Source organism: Lytechinus variegatus, chromosome 11, assembly GCF_018143015.1.
Source record: "Lytechinus variegatus isolate NC3 chromosome 11, Lvar_3.0, whole genome shotgun sequence".
In the NCBI taxonomy this organism is placed as follows: Eukaryota; Metazoa; Echinodermata; class Echinoidea; order Temnopleuroida; family Toxopneustidae; genus Lytechinus; species Lytechinus variegatus.
Window position 1 is genome coordinate 33,249,572 of NC_054750.1, and position 22,312 is coordinate 33,271,883.

The 22,312-nt window shown below is 35.5% G+C and overlaps 1 protein-coding gene across 1 annotated transcript; it reads left to right on the plus strand.

Moving 5' to 3' along the window:
* The first annotated feature begins 713 nt into the window (after window positions 1-713).
* On the plus strand, window positions 714-21,464 carry LOC121423830 (ATP-dependent Clp protease proteolytic subunit, mitochondrial-like). The gene is made up of 7 exons (XM_041619335.1): window positions 714-833; window positions 13,661-13,765; window positions 15,080-15,151; window positions 15,854-15,950; window positions 17,745-17,932; window positions 19,597-19,702; window positions 20,386-21,464. Exons 1-7 carry the CDS (start codon window positions 816-818, stop codon window positions 20,517-20,519), a joined length of 720 nt encoding a protein of 239 aa, XP_041475269.1. The 5' UTR covers window positions 714-815; the 3' UTR covers window positions 20,520-21,464.
* Window positions 21,465-22,312: the final 848 nt, after the last annotated feature.

The window sequence follows — 22,312 nt, forward strand, 5'->3', positions numbered from 1 at the left end:
ATGTTTGAAATCCTAACTAAAAGAAGGTGTGTCCTTTATATGTAGCTATGTTAATTTTTTTTTGAATTTCTAAATATACCTTTCAATATAAGCGATGGGGGGGGGGGGTTAATTAAGGACTTTTAAATTCCACCATATAGTATAAGCAAACTTAGCGAGCCTGATTAAAAGTTTTCTATAAAGTAAACAGATTTTCCATTTTAAAAGTATATGGTTTGTTAAAATAATATCTTGGCAGTAAGTTGGACCTAGCGGTCTTTGAAGAAGCTGCATTTAAAACAGCATCTCTCTGCTACTACTGGAAGATGAGTACCAAGAGAGACTATCACTCAAAATCTGGTAAAATTAATTATTTCTTGGCAGAATCCGAGGGCAGGATTAATATTTTTGGAGGATTTATTTTTTAAGAAGATTCTATAATTGACACAAGCACTGGATGTTTCTATACAGGAATACCATCTTTGAATGAATTGGGCATCTTTCATAATATGTTCTCAACATTAGCTTCAGCCGAAAAAAGGGATTATTTAATCTTCATATATTTTCTTTTAACACAGTTCAACCAGTCTGATTGGGATCCTTGAATGCTTTCCATCTGGAAAATGAGAGTATACAAGGTAAAAGTAATATTATTCTCACTTATTGGTATGAGTTTAGCCAAGAAATTCACCATTCTTATTGTTGGTAAAGACTGCTACAAAAATATCAATCCTGGCGTTTGGAAGTAGACTAATTTTGTGGTCGCAGGTTGTGTAAATTTCCAAATCCTCATTTCATTTCATATTCAGCAAATTGACCGAAGAACAAGCTGAAAAATGTTGAAAGTACTGAAGGCAAGTGTAATATTTGATTATATTTGAGTTTGAGTTTATAGATTAATCTCATATCTTTCTGAAAATTCACAAAAAACATCGTAGAATTCTACAGTTACATTTTTTTGTTCACTTCAGTCCCACCTGCTGAAATTTGTGTAAGTATTATTTATTATTGTAATTGTGCACGTAGACGAAGTTGTGCATGCACGTGAACATGCACGTACGACATTACGAGCTGAGATTGTTACTCCCATGGCATGGTAGACAGCTGGCAGCCGTCTGTTTCAAGTATTTTTTTGTTAATTTCTCGTACAAAGACGGCTCGCATTGTGCAGCCACCATTTGGGGGTTAACAATGCAGAATCCCCCTGACGGCACTCTAGGCGACACCGCAATACTTACCCGTGTTAAGAAACTGGGACTCCACTCACGCGCATTTGGGCCGCCCTAGCTTAGAACTAAGCTTTCTTTCCGTAAAAAAAAATTATTCTTATGATTAAATAAATATTAATTAATACATGAATACTGTTAAATCGGTACTCACCGGTTCTCTTCTTGAATTTTCTGCCAATTTCCCACGCTGCTGGCTGCAATCATGGCAATTCCGCGGTAAATTTCGTCGCCATAGAGAGCTGTTCATGCAACGTTATTTATAAATGGAGCGCCCTTTACGAGAGTTGTTAATGCCGCGGAGAAATCGTTAGGCATTTTGGCCTGTGTTCAAGGCGTAGCTGTTCTATTTTTTTTAATAAAATTATGTGTGAGATCGAAATCTCAGCGAGTAAACACTCTTCCAATATGGAAGAGTGTATACTCGCTGTGATATGATCCCGATAGGGAGGCGCAACACCCCCACCCACATGGGCGCAAACCCCAGGGCCGGGGGACATGTCCCCTCACCCAAAATAGTAGGGGGCACATTATGAAATGTCCCCCTACTATTTTTGGTCATGTCGTTCAAATTCGAAATGTATTTTGGAAGAGACGATCTTACTTTTGGCATGCCCCCTTTTTTTTGCTTGTTTGCTTGTCAAATTTCTTTTGGTCAAGATGACCTTCTTTAGAGGGTGATAAACCTTTTTTTGTTTGTTTTTTGCTTGTCAAATTTTCCAGCCCCTGGTCCCCCTACCTTTTGGGAGAGATTTCCGCCCTTGCAAGTAGACATATACTCTTGATATTGTTTGCGAATCTGCACGGGCGTCGATCGAGGGCTGGGGATGAGGAAAAGCGGTGAGACGAGAAAAAAAAATAGAACTTAGAAGGGGAAAGGCGACAGAAAAAAAGTGAACGAAAGAAAAATTAATGGAAAATAAAAGGGAAGAGTAAATAGGGAGAAATGTGATGGGTAAAATAAATTATGGGAAAAGAGGACAGAAAAAAAGTGAACGAAAGAAAAATTAATGGAAAATAAAAGGGAGGAGAAAATAGGAGAAATGTGATGGGTAAACAAAATTATGGGGAAAGATTCTGGACGCACTATTCATGTTTTATCATGAAAAGGATAAGTTATTTATCCGCGAGCAGACACTTTTTGATATTGTGATCTGAAACTGGATAATGATTTAAATAGAGAACAATCTGCGTATCTGAATTAACGTGTGTTTTAGATTTCGACCTAGAATTTGGGTATTCTAAGTAACTTTCTTATCATGAAAATCAATAAAGAGAGCGCAAAGCGCGAGCTAAAAATATATGATATAACAAAGGGTGAATTTAAGCTCTGTAATGCAAACACTTTGTGGGAAAATTGTGAATTGTGATGGATCACAGTTAAAAAAGAGCTGATGTATTTTATTTTTATTACTTTGAGTTTTTACATAGGACCGGAACATGCTATGAGGGCATTATGTCATCATATGAAATTGATGACCATCTTCCTATTTCTCTCGCATGGGAGCGCGAAATGTGTTAATTTTATGGCCTGAAAACTGGACATTTAAAGCACTTTGTAATTATGCATAAGAGGCATTATATATCTATCAATGCGAGCAGAAATCGCGAGTCGAAGTTTTTGATAAACTGTCATCAAATTAGTTTGATTTAGAATTAATATTGGGATATACATAACCGACTAATCCAAATGCTATAGCGTGCGGCGCTAGCTGATACGTTTTAACAATCTGACCTGAATAGGGAACTTTTTGAGAACTTTATGGAATACAGGAAAATAATACGTACCTGAAAATTCAAATTTTGCGAGCGCGCAGCGCAAGCAGAAAATGATAATGTTCAGATGATATCACAGACATTTTTACAGAGCACTTTTTAAAAATCAATTTGTAAATGAAACAAAATAATGAAAGTTCAATTTCCCAGCTGAAATATGTTTTGTATAATGACTTCAAAGTTTGATTTTTCAAGCTCCATATTGAGCAAGATATGCAAATACCCTAAAAGACAATAAGGCGCGAAGCGCGAGCGAAAATTTTTTATCCTAACAAATAGATTTAAAAAAAAATTATTTTCAGAGTCTTCCCCTAATGTTATTTCATTTAATCATGTTCCTCCTCTTATGTTTGCCTTTCTTCTTTTTTCCTCTCTTTTCCCTTCCTTTTCTTTTTTCCTTTCTTTTTTTTTCTTTTTTTGCTCCGCCAATAGGGGGGCCCGGGCCCCTCGGCCCCCTGGATCCGCCTATGTTAGCGGTTGTAGGTATAAATCGCGCTCTAACGCTCTAAAACTGTGTTCTTTATCAAAAAGCTGTCTTTCATATTCATTTTGTTCGCAAAAGAATATAAAGTTAATTTCAATCATTGTATATAGTTATCCTGTTTATGATAAAAATACTTAGAAATTGGGTTAGGTTAGGGTTATCAAATTATCAGGGCAGAAAATATATATTTTTTTCTCATTTTGCGCGTCGAGCTGGCACTATTTGATCTGTGTTATTATGTTTTTGATGACATTCATTGTATTCACAACAATAATTATTAAACATTGCGCACGCGCCGTGCGCCGCATGAATTATGTAGATCAGGTGAATAACTTACCGCTACACACGAGCAGTTGCTCTATATATTCTATGTAATATAATATATAGAGCAACTGCCCATTTTTAATGGTCCATAATATACCCACTTTCTTCTTTTTTTGGAACGAGTATGAATTTATCTACTGATATACTGAATGTACAATAAAAGTCATTATCATGTATTTCTTGGCATTTCATTTACTTTTTTTACCATAATTATATCACACAGCTGTTCGCATAGGCCTACGCCGTCACAAATAACAAAACAAAATCTCACTTTTTTTCTTTTTTGGTGGGGGATAGATTTTCCATACGCATACGTACAATTTTTCAAATTATTTTTTTCTGCTATTTTCATAATAAACTTTAAATGATTTCGCCTTTGCACTATTATTTTTTTAAAGACAAAATTACATCATCATCATATCATCGTCACCAACTTCATTCTCATCTTTATCACCACTACCACCATCATTATTATCATCATCATCATCATCATCACCGCCACCATCACCACCACTATCATCTTCACCAAGATAAATCCTGCTTTTTTTCCTTCCTATTTTCCTCTTTTTAGAGGGCACACCACCACGCCCCCTTACTGGATATCCGCCTCTAACGTTTGTTGTTGTATATAAGTTGGCGGATGCCTCATGAAATGAAATAATATAAAATAAGGAAAGGGAAACTAATTAGAAAAAGGACTGAGGAGAAGAAAAAAGAAAGCCAAACAAACAAAAAAAAACAATATCAAAATTTTGTTGTAAAGTCTTCTACGTCAGTTTAATAATTATGTTTTCAATGAAATGAGAACATAAAAAAATGAAACAAGTAAGATGGGCTATACATCGTAGCAAAGAAATAGAGGGAAGCTCCGAGACAATAAAAAGGGTGAGAAAAAGAAAAGACTTTGAAATACTCACAACACGAGCATAATAAAAAAAATTGGAATAAGCAAGGACAAGTAGCTGAGGGACACCCCCCCCCCTCTCTCTCTAGTTATTTATGTATCAAACTCGCATACACAAGAATTTCTTACTAATCAAAATATTGCGAGCAAAAAGCACGAGCTGACATTTTTTTAAATATTCAAAACTGATAGAGAGACACATTTTAAACAATTCATGAATCATAATAATTATACAACTAGCTTACCAATCGAATCATTCGATTGCGACAAATGATCTGAGAATTAATGCTTTTAGGAATTCATTAAATTAAAGCAAAGTATCTCAACATTAAAATAATTAAGGCGGGCGCAAGGTATCAGCTACTACACCGATAATTTTTTTTTTGACATTTGAAGTATTTTCGGTAATCATGAAAAAGATCGGATATTTCATGAAAGCTCAAATCCCGAAGAGCGGAATATTTTTATTAATTGACTTTTTAAAAAAATGTTCTAAGCCCCATTTAATATTTGATTATAAGTCGATGCATTAAAAGCTGAAAAAATAAAGTATTTTGTGTTCCTCTATCATAATTGTCTTTCTCTTTAACCCTGGTTCTTTTTTTCTGGGGGGAAGCATTTTGGTTAAAAAAAGAGAAAAAAGATAATTGCTGGCTTGTGGACGCCCGGTGTGGACGGTGGTAGGGACACCCCCCCCCGTAGTTACGCCAATATGGGACCAAATGATCCTAAATGTCCGAGGCGAAACTTGTGCAATCAAACGTTATTTCTGAATAAATTAAAGCTTGCGCTGTTCAACTTCAATCTCTTTCAGCTAAATTTGCGATGAACGCTGCGTTATGAAATATATAATTATCAACATCTGGCGAAAAGAATAACCGACCGATCACCTGACGAGAACGCGTATACGTGATCTGCATATCAGGTCCGATCGAGAGTCAGAAGTGAAGGACAACTGCCAAGAAAATCAGGAAAAAGTCGTCAAAATGTAAGTTCCCCTTCATTTCTTTCAATTTTTTGTTACTTATTGAAGCATTAATGTATCATTAAAGCAAAATTTCAACAAAAGCCTCAAATTTAGCTAGTACTTTTGTTGAAATTACAATAAATTTAGATCCACATAAATCTCTAACCCAATTTTAGCACTGATGTCGCCTATGAGGTCCATACATGTAATGTTTGGACCTCATTGGTACTAGGAGTGCCTGACGGGGCTCATCGATTTTTGTCTTTATTTCATAAAAATATATTAGGCCTAAATGAATTGTACCAGATTAAAGATTATTATCTCGTTTTAGCCTGAAATGCACCAAAACAGGGAACTTAGAGGGGGGAAAACAGTGACTTCGTCAATCGCGCAACTTCACTTCCCTGTTTTATCCGAACTTAATAATAATATATAAACATATGGCCATTGAGTCTAGCCTATTAAAAGGCATCTGGGGAGTAAAAATCATCTATTAACGTAGGCTTACTCCCCTGACGCCTGGTGCGGCTATCTATGGCTGGCTGTAGAGGCCAGGATTACCCATGGTGAAACTAGACCTAAATCACCAATTTTATTTTTTGTTTTGCACCCAACTAAATAAATCTGGGCAAATTTTATGTTTATCCCCATTTTTATTAAAGTTCCTAATTTTCATTCAATAAATAGTAGTAGGCCTAAAATTGAAAAAAATTAAGAGCACGAGCGTTCACTTACCCCGTCTGTTTACGTCGCCATTTTGCATTCTTTTTTTATCGATACCACACGCGTGATGAGAGTAACTTGGATTTTAAAAAATACTTGCATTTGCCGATTAATATCACGATTCGTACAATATTTGTTTTGGTTGATAGATATTATAAAGTAATTTATATGATATTTGCTATATCTACAGTGTAGAGCTGCCAACTTGGATTAAAAAATTACTTGCATCGGCCGCTAGATATCGGGAATCGTAAAATATTTGTTTTGGTCAATGAATATTATATAAATTATTATATGAATATTATATAAAATATTATATAAATTATTATATAAATTAGAATAAGCAAGATGAGCATCATGACTAGCTATTCTTTGTTCCTTGCAAAAGACCAACCAACATGGACCGAGCCCCCATTGCTCAGTGTCCCGGAAAACAACCAAAGCTAGCCTTCTTTATCTGCTTGATAATTTTGACCATTATAAAGATGAGTAATTCCACTTTTTTTTCTCTCAAGATATAGGTATTGTGATCTCTAAATTATAATTTATATTCAGTGACGTTTATGAAACAATTACATGTATACTTACTGTCTAATAATAACATACATAGAATGTGAATCATTCAAACAATATATTTCATTAAATCAATGGATTATTATAATATCTATAACTTCCAAATGTCAATCAGAATAAACAATTTGTACTTTTTTTTTTACATTTATTAGTCTATCTATTTTAAAACATCATAATTACAATAGTTCACATAATGGAAATATTTATCATAACAAGATTCTATGAACTTGAATAAGTACGTAACACTGTTTTCGTTGTGGCGAAAAAAAAAAAAAAAAAAAAAAAAAAATGGTAGCAGACTAAGTGACAATTGTTGGTAGACCTCTCCTCAAGATTTGTTCTTCACCGCCCTAGATATTGATATCTAAAGTTATTTCAAGTTCATTTTAACAACAGTATTGGACAACTTCAAGTTTGGACAGAAAAGTGATCAATATGAGTGCCGGAATCGAAAAGAAAAGTGAAAAATATGCCTCAAGGAAAACACGCTCAAACTACAAACTGTTGAACGATGAACTAGACAGTCAGTCGGCAAGCCCTGAAAAAGTAGCTTCTTTTATCCAAGTGATATTCATGACTATAGGGTTTTTGCATAGTTAATGAGCTTGGTGCGAACCAAAACACCTCTTTTTATTCTGCCATTGCTGCTCTAAATATCAACCAAATTTCATGTTTTTGGTATCTTTGTAAAAAAGAAGAATCATTCTTTCAGGTCATGTGTTTGGAATTCTTTAAAAAATGTTGTAGTATAGGGAAAACTTTTGATATAAAACATGAAACAAAATGATTTTTTCATGCAACAAATGTTGTTGTTTTCACACTTGATTTCTGTTTGAGTACAAATGATTTTCAGATCATAATAAAGCTGAAGATCTACGCTTTAATATGATATAATTTGTATAAGAAGATGTATCTTAGATGGGTCAGCAGCCAGCTTTTCATAGGCCAAGTACATTTAGCAGCTCAAAAACAAGGATACTGCACTCTGATTGGTCACAGAGACCACACACCCAGGCAAATTCCAATGTTCCCCACACTGGGCCTCTGCAAGGTCACACTCACCATGTGGTAATCTCTTCAAATAACCCGCGCCTGTTGTTGTGAAAACATTATTCAGCCAATCAGAACTCTGGATTTTATGTTCCTCAGAAATTTTAGAAATCTCGTCTTGCATCTTGATGGAAAAAGCTGGCTGCTGACCCATCTAAAAGATGCCACATATCAAGAGTGACATTGTAAGAAAGTATACAGTTTGAGCTTTCTGATGATATAAATAATGTTGGTACCGAAAACACAAAATGTTGCACAATTTGCAAGTGAAAACAGAGGAAGAAATTTCTGTTTGATGCATCTTTTCTCGTAAAAAAATCACTTATTTATCAAAATATTTTATTCAAAAGAAATAACCACTACAAAAGAGTAACATTTACTCTTCCCAATGGTATAAAAATAATCAATTTTACTCCAGGAGAAAGTGGTTAAATTCTTTGAGAAAGAAAGTCTCACAATTCACGAGATTTTGCAGGGACATGAATTCAGCCACGAGAGGACTTGGATAAATCTGGCCCATTTGCTCATTAACGCAGGGGCTTGCCGACTGACTGTAGAGGACAATACTACCGTCCCTGCAGGCGTGGAGGTCCCTCCTCAGCCTGCTGGAAATACAGGTACAGAACTGGCAGGCCTTCTTAAAGAGGCAACCAGTAACTTTGAAAAGATGATGGACAAGGCGGTGAAGACATTAGTCGATAGTGTCAAGAAAGTGGAGAGGGCCCTTGAGTTTGAGGGACTTCGAATAAATGACTTAGAAAAGAAAAATGCCGAACTAGAGGGTCGCCTGGAGAAGATGGAGAAGGCATATGAAACTTTAGTTCAAAAGGATCGATCTAGAGATAGTGAAAATAACAAGGCAGATCGTCTTTCACGTAAAAATAATTTTCGAGTTGTGGGAGTTAAGGAAGCAAAAGATGAAGAGGATTGCCTGAAAATCGTCGAGGACATGCTGAAAACAAAATTTCATATGACAGTCAAGGTGGAGAAAGCCACCAGGACTGGCAAAAGGGGAGATAAGCCACGCCACATCATAGTGAAAACAAATTCCTACGACGATAAGGTTAACATACTAAAGAAATCTAGAGAAGCTCTCAAGACAGAGAAATATTACCTGACCAACGATCTCACAAGGATGGACTTAGAGGTGAAAAGAAAGCACCGAAAGGAGGTGGAGGAGTTGTATCAGAAGGGGACAAAACTGCGTTTCTATGCTGGGCAGTGGAGAAACGAGAAAGGAGTCCCTTACTTTACTTCTTAAGTTACCACATGTAGTGCAGCTTTAAACCTTTAGTTATGCCAGTTCTGAATTACTTTGCCTTGGACATGTTGGAGAGGATGATTTATTTACCCATGGGATTAAAACCACACAGCAGATTTGAGCACATTATCATCTTCTAGGAAAACCAGCACAAGAAATGAACCATTGTTCTCATCAGAGAAACTCTCCAACTCCCTCTCTCCAACTCTCTCCCTCTCTCTATTCCTCTTTCCCTCCCTCCCCCCTTTCCTCTCTCTCTCTTCCTCTCTCTCCGGTCTCTCTCTCTCTCACACACACACACACAGCTATATTGATACTTGTCACAGGAGAGGTTGCCATAATCTTCCTCTTTTTCATTTATTTATTCCTGTTGTAACTGAACTTTGTTGCAGGAGTGGGCATGGCCTCGTGTCTATCGTTTGCCATGTTCTTCACTTTAAACTTAGTTGTATATATGTTAATAAGTAGACAGTTTTTCTTGTTTTACATTTATGTCTTTTGTTATATCATGTCTGTACTTGAGACCATTAGCATTGCTAAGCCTATACAGTGTGAGGTGTTGACTACTATTTCCATGTTTAAATGATGTTGGATGATTATCATTTACAACAAGATATTGATTGTAGGTACTATATTCCAAATGAGTTTAACCCACCTACTGGGAAGCAACAATCTCATTACTTAAGCTTCTTGCACTGCAATGCAAGAAGTCTCTCTAAAAGCTTTGAAAACCTAAATATGTTGCTATCATCTCTAAAATTTAATTGCTCTATAATAGGTGTTACAGAGACGTGGTTGAGTGCTCATTCACCACCATTATTTCTGATTGATGGTTACCAGATAGTAAGGAAAGATAGATCAATTGGCCGTGGTGGGGGTATTCTCTTTTATGTGTCTAATAAGATCTCTTTCAAACTCAGGGAAGATCTTTCCCTCCAAAATCAAAGTGCTGAAATCTTGTGTATTGAAGTAGACTTACCCTCTGATAAGAACATGATTGTATGTATAGTGTATAGACCCCCTCAAACTGATATTGATAATTTTCTCACAGGTATTGAGTTATTATTGACTGATATAAATGCATCTGGTAAATCAGTTTGCATTATGGGTGACTTCAATGTTGATCTATTGACAGAAAATGCAAACACTCTCCGTTTCCAAAATATTCTCGAGTCTAATGCTCTTTGTGCAATGATTAACAAGCCAACAAGAATAACTGACAGGTCATCAACACTTCTTGATAACATTTTCGTGAAAACTACCAAAGGTTATTCCCAATCAGGTTTATTTTTTAGTGAGATTTCTGATCATCTTCCAATCTTCTGCATGCTTTATGATATCCATTCCAACAAATACAATAAGGCCAAAGTTATACTAAAGCGCAAATTTACTGAAAGCAATATTTCTAGCTTGAGGGATGCTTGTCAGGAAGATAATTGGGAGGATGTATTGGAATGTCATGATGTTGAACAGGCTTATGAATCATTTAGTAAAATTTTTCACCACCATTTGGACAAGACTATTCCACTTGTTAGAATAAATAATAGAAGTACAGGAAAACGGCCATGGATTACAAAAGGTATACTACAATCTATCAAAAGAAGAAATGTCTTATATAAAAAGAGTGTAAAGAAACCTTCACAAGAGCACGTTGAAAAATACAAAAAGTACCGAAATAAGCTTACTTCTATTATACGATCATCACGGAGTTTGCACTATTCTAGACAGTTTGAGAATGCTCGAGGTAACATGCCCTTGACATGGAATGTTGTTAGAGATATATTATGTAAGCGAAATAAGTCAGAACCTGCCACAAAATTTGTCCATAAGGATAAAGAGTTTACTTCTGATAATGACATTGCAAATGGATTCAACAGCTACTTTGTGAACATTGGGCCTGACCAAGCAAAGAAAATAACTCCCGTAGAAGTTAATTACAAAGAATATTTACAAGACAGGTCCGAATCATCTATATTCCTTAAGCCAGCTGATCATCTTGAGATATTAAACATTGTTAAGTCTCTTAAAAATAGTAGGTCATCTGGGCATGATGAAATAAGTTCAGAATTGTTAAAACAAATAATTGGCTCAGTCCTAACTCCTTTACTGCATATCTGTAATCTGTCCATTTTAACTGGTGTATTCCCTTCCTCTCTTAAACTAGCCAAGGTTATTCCTGTTCATAAAAAGGAAAGCATGACCGTTATAAGCAATTATAGACCAATCTCAATTTTGCCTAGTTGCTCAAAGATACTAGAAAGAATTGTTTATAATAGACTGATTGCCTTTCTTGACAAAAACCACCTACTTAATCCCAACCAATTTGGATTTCGCAGGTCTCACTCAACAGACCTTGCGTTGTTGAAATTTTATGACTATGTATCTAGTTCTCTGGCTAATCGTGAGCACGTTATTGGTGTATTTATGGACCTGAGCAAGGCATTTGACACCCTTGACCACTCAATACTGCTTTATAAACTCCAACATATGGGAGTAAGGGGCGTTGCCCTAAATTGGTTTACTAGTTATCTTTCAAATAGAAGACAATACACATGCTATAACTATTCTAATTCTGGTATATCAGTTTTGAGGTGCGGTGTGCCGCAAGGTTCTATATTGGGTCCATTATTATTTCTGATTTATATTAATGATATTTGTTTGGTATCAAACACATTGAATTATATATTATTTGCTGATGACACAAGTGTTTTCCTATCACACCGTGATATTGATATCTTAGAAAACACCATTAATGTCGAACTTCCGAAATTATCTAATTGGTTTCGAAGTAATATGTTATCACTGAATGTTAGAAAGACTAATTATGTACACTTTAAAGGCAGAAAGTCATGTGCTGATCATGATTTAAGATTGAAACTTGACAATGCTTTGCTGGAAAGACAGACATCTACGAGGTTCCTTGGGGTCTATATCAATGATCAACTTAACTGGAATGATCACATGAAACACATCAGTAAACCAATTTCTCGAAATATAGGTATACTGTATAAAGTTAAGTACCTTGTACCTTATAAAATACTTTACATGTTGTACAATACTCTTATTCTACCTTATGTGTCATATTGCAATATTCTTTGGGCAACATCAACGAGTGTCACAAACCCAATTCTTTTGTTGCAAAAGAAAGCAATTCGCATTTGTGCTGGAGTTGGTTACCGTGATCATACACGCCCTCTCTTTATAAAGCTGCAATGTCTTACTGTTGATGATGTCCATTTTCTTCAAACTTCCCTTTTTATGTATCGGTTTAATGCCAAAATGTTACCTACCTGCTTTTCCAATATGTTTCAACAAAATAATACTATCCATACCTACCACACAAGACAAGCATCTAATATGCATTTGTATAACCCTCGCACACTGTTGGCTCACAAATCTGTCAGACATTATGGACCTGATGTTTGGAATTCGATACCTACTAGTATTAGGAATATATTATCAGTGCATTCCTTCAAAAATGCGGTAAAACGCATACTTGTCTCTAAGATGTAATTTCTTTAGCAAGACAAATCTTGTTGTACTCTACATTTTAAACTTAAGGATTGATATAATTTCAAGTATTATTACGCCTCATACACTCCTTGTAAATATTTGTAAATAGTTGTGGAACATAATAATTTGTTTATTTAGTTTTCTTTGTTTTGTTTTTCTTATTCTTTCCCTTCTTTGAGTAATCATTAGTTTTGACTTTTCAGTATTGTTTTTATATTTATGTATGCATTTCATATATTCAAAGGTCTGACAACAGCTCAAGCATCTGCTTATTTTGTCATACCACTGCATGTCTGCAAAATTAACCTTGTTATAATCAGTTATGTTAATGTTATATTAATCATCATAATTATACATTATTATTATGTAAAATTCAATGTAATCAATTTTGTGATGGTTACACTATGTAAATTATCATGACATGCAGAAACAAATAAATAAATAAATAAAAAATAAATAAATGCGTACCTATATGTATATATATCTTTATCACAAAGTGATGGTTCCAATTTTGTATTTTCTTATTACTGTCTGGTCCCTCTCTTCATCTCTCTTTCATTTCATTGAGACAGTCACCTTTCTTTTTCATTTAACATGCTTGTAACTTTCATCTTTCTTATGCAATGTAAATTATGTGTTAAATCTTACTATATGTATTGTACCTTATGAATTGTTCAATTAATATTATGTATTATCACCCTGCCTATTGCCAGTGAAGGGGAATTTGTCCCATAATCACTGGCAGAGGACCTGGGTTTATTGTAACTTCTCTATTTGACTATGAAATAAAGATGATTTATATATATATATATATATAATTATCAACTGGGATTTTTTTTCTTTTGTCTAATATTCATCTCTTGTACTCTTTCTTCCTTAGCAAATACCTTCTGTGAGCGGGAGGCTAAGTGGACTTTGTCTCCGTAATCTTCACAATGGTGTTAAACTCCACACGCCTCTAGTGCCCATAGTTATTGAACAAACGGTAAGTTTCCTTGTTTGTTCCTGATATAAACTATAGCTTGTCCACTCATTCTATGAACAAGGTTATGATATAACCTTTTTCTCTGTTACTCTTCACTGTGTGGTGAAATAAGGTTGGCAATGTTTGGTTTATTTTCTCATTTTCTTTGGGACAAATGCTTGATTTTTTGACACTGTCAGGTTCCATAGCTATTCATCATATAACTTGGCTCTTACATGTAAGTAAATTTGATTCTTTAAATTATTTTTTTCTTAATTAAAAATAGAGATTGAAAAACTACAATTGTCTTGCCATATTACTTTCCACCAATAGAGGGCGTTCACAAAAATATGCCCAAAATTCAAGTTTTTGAGCACTCTGGTGAATAAAAAAATTATTCCCAAATTACTAATGAAAAATAAATTGCAACTGTACGGAAATTGGTATTTTTGGTCACAAAAGTGATATTTTAAAGATTTTTTAAATTGTGTGCTGTGTACAGCATTGGCATACCATAGTCCTACTGTAGATTCCCCACAGGCAGGATGGTAATGAACCCTTGGGTGTAGCTTGTCTAACATTTTGATAACTTGCCCTGATATAGATGAATCTTTTTGAACCACTGTAAATGTGTATGACTCACAAATTTGACTTGGAAGTTGGATATGACACACGTTTTGCCTAATTTGATCTGAATAGTATCCGACTTGTGGAATCAGTCTAATTTTCCATTCTTACAAGTGTTCAGTTCGAATTAGTTTCTTTCTAAAACCCAATCATTGTCCTTGTTTATGTGGGTACAATATAACAACTTTGAAACACCTTGAAAGAATAGCAGTAGTGTATACTATACATGTACATGTTTATCACTACATGTATAGCATTATAGTAATACAATAATTGACAAACCAGAATCAAGTGGCATATTTATCAAAAACCAAAACTAAAATGTGTTAACAGATAAAAGGAAGCTTATGATTGAGTCCTTGTCACTTTTAAATTAATTTGTGATAAACTAATCACAAATTTGTGACATTCTGGAAATCTATTCAGTGCTTTGCCATCACAGTCCTATTTTTATGACTGTAGACTGTAGTTTTTGTAATGTCATCATGACGTAGAAAGAACCTATTTCATAAAAATTGGATCTCATTGTAAGAGTAATTTTCAAAGTCAGCACTGCTGGTGTATTAAATTGTGCTATGCAGGTGAAACCTGCCAAATGTGTTCCGCCTGTTTCCCATGTATTTTCCTGTTTAGAATAAAACACAATTTAGTTAATTTTCCTGATGATGAATATATTTTGAGCTAATTCATCTCAATTCAAATTATTAGGGGAGAGGAGAGAGAGCATATGACATATATTCTAGACTACTCAAGGAGCGGATAATATGCCTTATGGGGCCGGTAAGTGACAAGTTTAAGAACTATTTCTTTGAAAACTATTTCTGTATGGAAGTCTACAGTATGTGATGGTTTAACTACATCTACATCCTTATCCACCAAACTAAAAATCCACAATGAATCAGCTTAAATTAATATTGATTTTTTTAAAAAGTAGTTCGAAAAAGCAGATCTTTAAAGTGATGATACAAAACTTGTCAATTGAACTTCTTTAACCCATTTAGCTCTCTGATTAAAAGAAGTGGAGTTTCATGGAGGAATTCACAGAAAAGGGAGTAAAAAGGGGGAGCTTTTCACTGCCCATTTCTATGTTCTACAGCAAATCATGCAAATTTGTACTTTTCAAAAAGGCTTCTAGATTCCCGTGCTCAAAACAACTTCACATTTGTCATCTGCAAATAGGACCTTAAAACTTGTGTAGAAGCTTTATTTCCACTATTATGAGATAAACATACTTTATAACTGGCAAATTGCCACTGTTTTCAACTGAAATTATACAATGGGGTCTTAGAGCCCTGTTTCATAAAACATGTTATTCCAACCAATTTGCAACAACAGTTAAAAGCTACTGAAATCCTTCAATCTTATTGGCTCACAGTAAACTTGTAAAATTGTGCATTTGATAAAAGTCTTCATGAAATAGGACCCTGATTCAATTTCCTAATTGTAATGCCTGTACATTGTCATTTGTTCTATTTGTATCAGGTAACAGATACATTGTCTAGTGTTGTGATCGCACAGCTATTGTTCCTTCAATCAGAGAGCAACAAGAAACCAATTCATATGTACATCAACAGTCCAGGTAAATTAGATTATACACTAATAATACAAAATAAGTCATGCATACAAACTGATTTTCAATTGTCCCTACCAATCTTGTTTGCTTTATTTTTTTATTTATTTATGGATCTATCTATCTATCTATCTATCTATGTATCTATCTGTCTGTCTGTCTGTCTGTCTGTCTCTCTCTCTGTATGTCTGTCTGTCTGTCTATCTATTTATTTATATATTCATTTATTTATTCATTTTATTTTCATTTTAATTCATTTTTATTTGTTTATTTATTTATTTTTGTTTTTTGGGGGAGGTAAATGGTAAAAATATCCCTTATGATTTAAAAAAAAGATAATCCTGAATACTAAATATGTCTCAATTCTTACCTTTTTTCAGAATTATTTATACTCAGTAAACAATGCACATCTAAGGCTATAACTAAAGGTTAATTCTACCCCAGCAAAGAGTTTTTTTTATAGATAGATAGAGAGAAATCAAATGGTAATGATAATGGTAAAAGTTTCTTAAAAATCAGATGTAAAATAGAGAAAGTTAAAAGTTTATAGTTTATCCATTTTTCACAAGAGAGTTGTATGGACAACACAGTAATATGCTATTGAGAGAAATGATGATTTCACTCACCCACATATTTTTTTGTATTTTATTGTATGAATTGAACATTATTTCATTTTTCCGAATCTGACATCTTTATACTGACCAGGATGTGCATATAACTGTTTTGTGAAATTAATTGAAGCTTCGTCATAACTTTCTTATTTTACATCCGATGTTTGATTTTTATATTCAAATCAACTTTTCGTTTTCGATGGACTTGCCATTTATTCAAAATCCTTATTCATTGTCTTTATGCCATTTCATGTATAAGCAGCAAGATCTTGTAGGTAAAAACATCAGTAAATTCAGCAAATTCACAGACAAGTAGGACATTCCAATTATGGTCATAAATTGACACATATATCATAAAACAAATGCAAAGAGCAAGTCATTTGATTTGGAGTACTCAATTCAGACTGCTGCTTTCATTGCTCCCAGCCCATTTTCTTAAATTTGGCACGGTCCATGTTTTACACCCTAAACAAAATGAAAAAGGTCTGTGTTTGGTCATGGCTGAAATTTTCAGACGACTCCATGTTTCAGAAGGTGTTTCATATCAACAAAAAAAAATGCTGATATCCTTTTTGAGTGGTCACCATTGAATTAAAAATCTGATGTAAAATCTTCAAATGTATTAAATAAAACACACTTATGGTTTAAATCATTCTCACCGCAATTGTTTCAGCGCACATGCATTAATATAATCTAGCAATGAAATGGAATACTGACATGCATTTTTTGGGATTTACCAAAACTAAAGATAGCTTTAACTTCTCATTCAGGTGGCTCAAGTCACAGCTAGTCTTGGCGTACAGCACAGTGTCTCTGAAAGCTATTTGGCTTGTAGCATGAGTTCTTTATTTATGACATCAGATGGATCATAAATAGCTGGCTTTGGCATCTACAGATAATAATCCTTGCCACCAATCGCTAGTTAATGAATTATTAAAAAAACTTTATAGTATATTAGGTTACATGGTACACCATGTATCTTTCTTGGGCAAGTGTTGGTCCTGAAAAGGTTCGAGACATTCTCCTGTGGGCAAAAACAACACACTTGTCGAAACGTCGAGATTGGGTGGTCCTTTTCAGGACCAACACTTGCCCAAGAAAGATACATGGTGTACCGTGAAACCTACTACACTATTCTTCTTCGCCATGGAAACCTTCAGAAGTTACAAAAAACTTTTATCTTCTCTATCAGGTGGTTCAGTCACGGCGGGACTAGGTATATACGACACCATGCAGTACGTCTTGCCTCCTATAGCGACATGGTGCGTTGGACAGGCCTGTAGTATGGGTTCACTGCTCCTGACAGCAGGTGCACCAGGGATGAGACACAGTCTACCAAACTCTAGGATCATGGTTCACCAGCCATCTGGTCAGGCTGTGGTAAGTCTCACTCTAAAGGGTCTACAACCTGCTAGTGCTGGTCGATATTTTATTTTAAAGGGCCCAGCAACTGACAAATCATGGGGAAATACGAAATTTGCAAAAGGCCAATTGACTTGCATAATATAATCCGTCCGTCATGAGCGCCCGTCGGACTAATGCGATAAAAGTTCGGAAAGCACAAATTTGACCGAACTCGTGATGGTTATTTACTTCGGATCATCGCAGTTCCAGTTTCCAACAATCCCATTTCCTAGACTCATGGCAGGTCTCTTGATTGCTAAACCAAAATAGATAACCACTGTGAAGTTACATGATTCAAAGGGAAAACACACAGTTTACATCTGGTTGGTTAGTCTATAATTGCTCTCAAGACCTCCCAGCCATGCCAGCGTCTATTACATAACACCCCCAGGCATGCAGCCGAGTGAAAGACTTGAATCCCTTCTCTGTTCGAGATAAGCCTCGATTTCCCCACGATTTGTCAATGAAAGGTCGCTTTAATGTTAGTCGATTGTCACCAGCAAATGTCGCTGATAACATAATATTTGGCCAAGCTGGAAAATTCTGAAATATATTGGCAAGTCTGAAATGCGTTCATTGTGAGCTACAGTTCCATGAGAGCAGGGAAGGGGGAAGTGCAAGTATAGCGCTCATCGGTGCTTGTCCATGAAAAAAAACTTACTAAGTTCTGAGTTGGTTAAAGGTATTGTTTAACTTTTGTGAGCAGCCGATTTAGAAAATTCTCAAACCAAGATGAAACATGTGTACAAGTGCATATATTAGAACTAATAAACCGTGAAAACAGCCATTATTGAGAATAAAAAGCTAAAACTACAAGGCAAACCCCGATCTTGTAAACAGGTGTCTTATAGACGCCTAAATAGTACACATAAGTGTATGGGATGAAATTAAGATGGTGTTTCCGGTCACTTTATATTTCAATTTTTGAATTACTAAATAATGATTTTCGAACGCAATTTTTTCTGGGCTTCATTTTTGTAACATATCACAGACACAGGTGACAAGTGTGACCTTCCAGCACAGATTTTTCAAAAGTCAAACCAATGTTAACCAATCACTTTAAAAGCAATGCAGAGCAGCATTTTGGTCAATAGATAGTGATAAACTTTCTATAACTGACAATATTTTGGTCATATTGTGTTACCACAACCTATCAATATAATCATAAAATCATTATCCAATATTCAATATTTTTTTAGTATCACATAGATGATTGCGCCACTCCCATGTCTTAACGATGATCCAGAATCATTTACCGTAGGACCTTTTTCAAACATATTGGTGTATAGTGCTTTGATTTTTTTTCTATACCTCTATGTCAGTAGTTCCATTCAGATCATCATCAATTAGTTTGTTTCTGTGTAATAATGGTAGAGTAGATTGATTTGGGATTTATTAATTTCCAGTATCAGCTGAAGCTTGCAAAAACTTTGATATTTGAAGTGAAAGATATGATGCAGGACCCGGCAGGATTAATTCCTTGAATGCATGAGCACTGAGAGGCAGCTCGAGCTAAAGCCGGGGTAATAATAATAATAACGCACCTCGGAATAGAATATTTCTAGATAGATGGCGCTATATAAATGCCTATTATTATTATTATTATGCAATATGTTGTGATTTTTTTCTTTTATTTTCAGGGTCAAGCAACAGATATCCAGATTCAGGCAGAAGAGATCATTAAGCTCAAGAAACAGATTAACCAACTCTATGTGAAGCATACAGGACAGAGTTTAGATGTTGTAGGCAAGTAGTACTGATATAAAACTCCCATGTTACAGCTTTTATATGTTGAGACATTTCACACTTTGAAGGCTGGTATTTTGCGCTATCGTTAATTGACTGTAGATATGAAGATGTGATTACTCAAACAAAATTGTTACAAAATTTGAAGTATAATTCAGTTCATAACTTTAAATTTTGTGAAAACAGGGATAGGGTAGTGTAAGATCACCCCCATAAAATTTGTCACATGAAAATAATTTGATTCATAAACAATTCATCTATGGTAGGGTAAATGGTGTTTGACAAAGTGGATATGAGATATAATGGTTATAGCCTAATTGAAAATTAGAAATAAAGGAATGGGCTAAATGTTTATCAGACCAAATTTTCAATAGATGAACCAGGGGAGCGTTTCATCAATATTTTCATCCGACAAGTTGTCAGATCTGACATCTTTCCATGATTTTGATTGGCTGAGAGGCACTGTTCCTATGGTAACTGTCGGATAAAATGGGACTTGTCGGATAAAACGTCCGACAAGTCCTTTCATGAAATGCCCCCCAGATGTAGACGAAGTAGGACAAGACCATGTGGGATAGGACCAAACAGAAAGAAGGTATTAAAGCAATTGTAGACCAATCAGAAGTTGACCAGCTCAGACCCTCAATTATTTCATTCGTCTTCATCTTCTTCCTATTTTCCAGAGCAAGCCATGGAGAGGGACCATTTCATGAGTCCGCAGGAGGCCTTACAATTTGGTCTCATCGACAAGGTCCTGGACCACCCGCCACACCTTGGAGAGAACAACCAGCAGAGTAACCCTCCTGCAGAGTCCTAGCATAGGACCAACTTGGAAAGGAACTGGACTTGAATGAGTGCTGAAGGAACATATGCACATTTTATGTAATCAACAGTGTCCTGATTGAATGCGGAGTGAGAACCTACAGATATGCTATTGGTTCGCCAGCTTGGATTCACCGTACATCCTCCATATGGCTGTGGACCTGATTAAAAGAAGCAGTGAGAATGATATTCACCACTTGAAGACAACAGATATGATGGCTACTCTGTACTTTATATGAATTAATTGATTTCTAGGATTGATTATATTGATATTGTGAATGATCAATCGTAAACACTCGGCCCCTAGATTAAGGGGTGGGTAGAGCTTAAACATGCTCTTTTGAGGCAAAAAAAAAGTACTCCGGAAGGTCAAGTTCGCACAAAGTTGTATACATTTTTTTATTGCATGTGTGTGTTGTTTCTTACCTGTTGGTATGGTCCCATATACTGCATTTGGAGTACTTTTCCTTTGCCTCAAGGTTGTGCGTGCTGATGGGTAACGATTGACCAGCCAAGGATCGTAAAGGTTTTATCAACAAGTTCTGCTCGGTGGCAACTGCAGTAAATTCCTTGGGTAACTGGCAATGACTGGCAGTTTGTCATTTTAAGCCTGAAAGAGGACCATGAAGTCTTTCATTCTATAGATCTCTCTCAGTCCTACTAGAGGAAAATCAAATTCAACATCAGTGACCCCTGTTTGTTCCTGTAAAGTATTAACCTTTTGAACAGTTTTATTTTCAGTAATATACATTTTCCATTGGTCCTTACTCTTAAATATGTTATACTAGTATGATAGACTTTTTTTCCCCTTAAATTTCTTGGAGGGGGGAGGAAGGGATTTAGTCCATCAATATGGATTTGTAGTATCTATCTTTTGATAACATTTACCAATGTATTATATTGTTTATTCAAATTAATAAAGGTAAAAATATAAAACTTAGTTATCTGTCTGTTTTTATTTTTTCAAGTAATTGTTTGTTGAGTGGGAGGACAAAAGGTCAAGATTTAGGACAGAGTCTATTACTGACTGATCCTCTGGTTCCTGACTGATGGTCACTGATGTAATATCCTGTGGGATTGGACAATTAAGTTTCTCTGGATATTATCAACCGATGGGGATAATGGAAAGGTTTATTTTCAGTTGGTCTAATGCCAATGCGTCCAATTACCAACTCGTCTCCTGCTGTTTGGTCTACCATCAGTGCGTCCACTACCCACATGGTCTAATTGCCATTTCATCCAATAACCAGTTGGTCCAATGGCCATTGAGTCCATAGACTATTTGGTCTAACTGAACTGAGTGTTAGTTGGGCGAAATGAATGAAAATAAATGGATATTAGGCCAACTGGTTAAGGCTTGATCCCACTGCATTTTTTAATACCGATGTAGAGAGGATGTAAAAGGGAAAAGAATCTCCATCCGTTGGAAAACGTTACGTATCCGTTGTGTACTCTTTCCATTAGCTCTATATCCATCGAGCATCCGTCCACTGGAGCCACACTGAAATTTTGCTTGTCTGCTGTATCCGTTATGATGATTTGTGTCCGTTGGCCGTGGGACCAGGCCTTTATGCGACGAAATGGTCATAGACCAACCTTTGGTAATTAGAGAAAGTGATGATTGGACCAAATGGTTGTTAGACGAAATATTGGACGGAATGGCAGACTAAATGAAGGTAGACCATGTGGTGAGTGGACGAGTTGGCACTTTACCAATGGAAATAGACTACCATGTGGACTTCTCATTTTTGTCTCACCTGCGAAGCAAAGTGAGACTATAGGCGCCGC

What these genes read in the sequence shown, in the direction of transcription:
- LOC121423830 (XM_041619335.1), top strand. An exon ending in CCATAGTTATTGAACAAACG is followed by an intron (nt 13,766 to 15,079) that starts GTAAGTTTCCTT and finishes TCAAATTATTAG; the next exon opens with GGGAGAGGAGAGAGAGCATA. An exon ending in AGCCATCTGGTCAGGCTGTG is followed by an intron (nt 17,933 to 19,596) that starts GTAAGTCTCACT and finishes TTTTATTTTCAG; the next exon opens with GGTCAAGCAACAGATATCCA.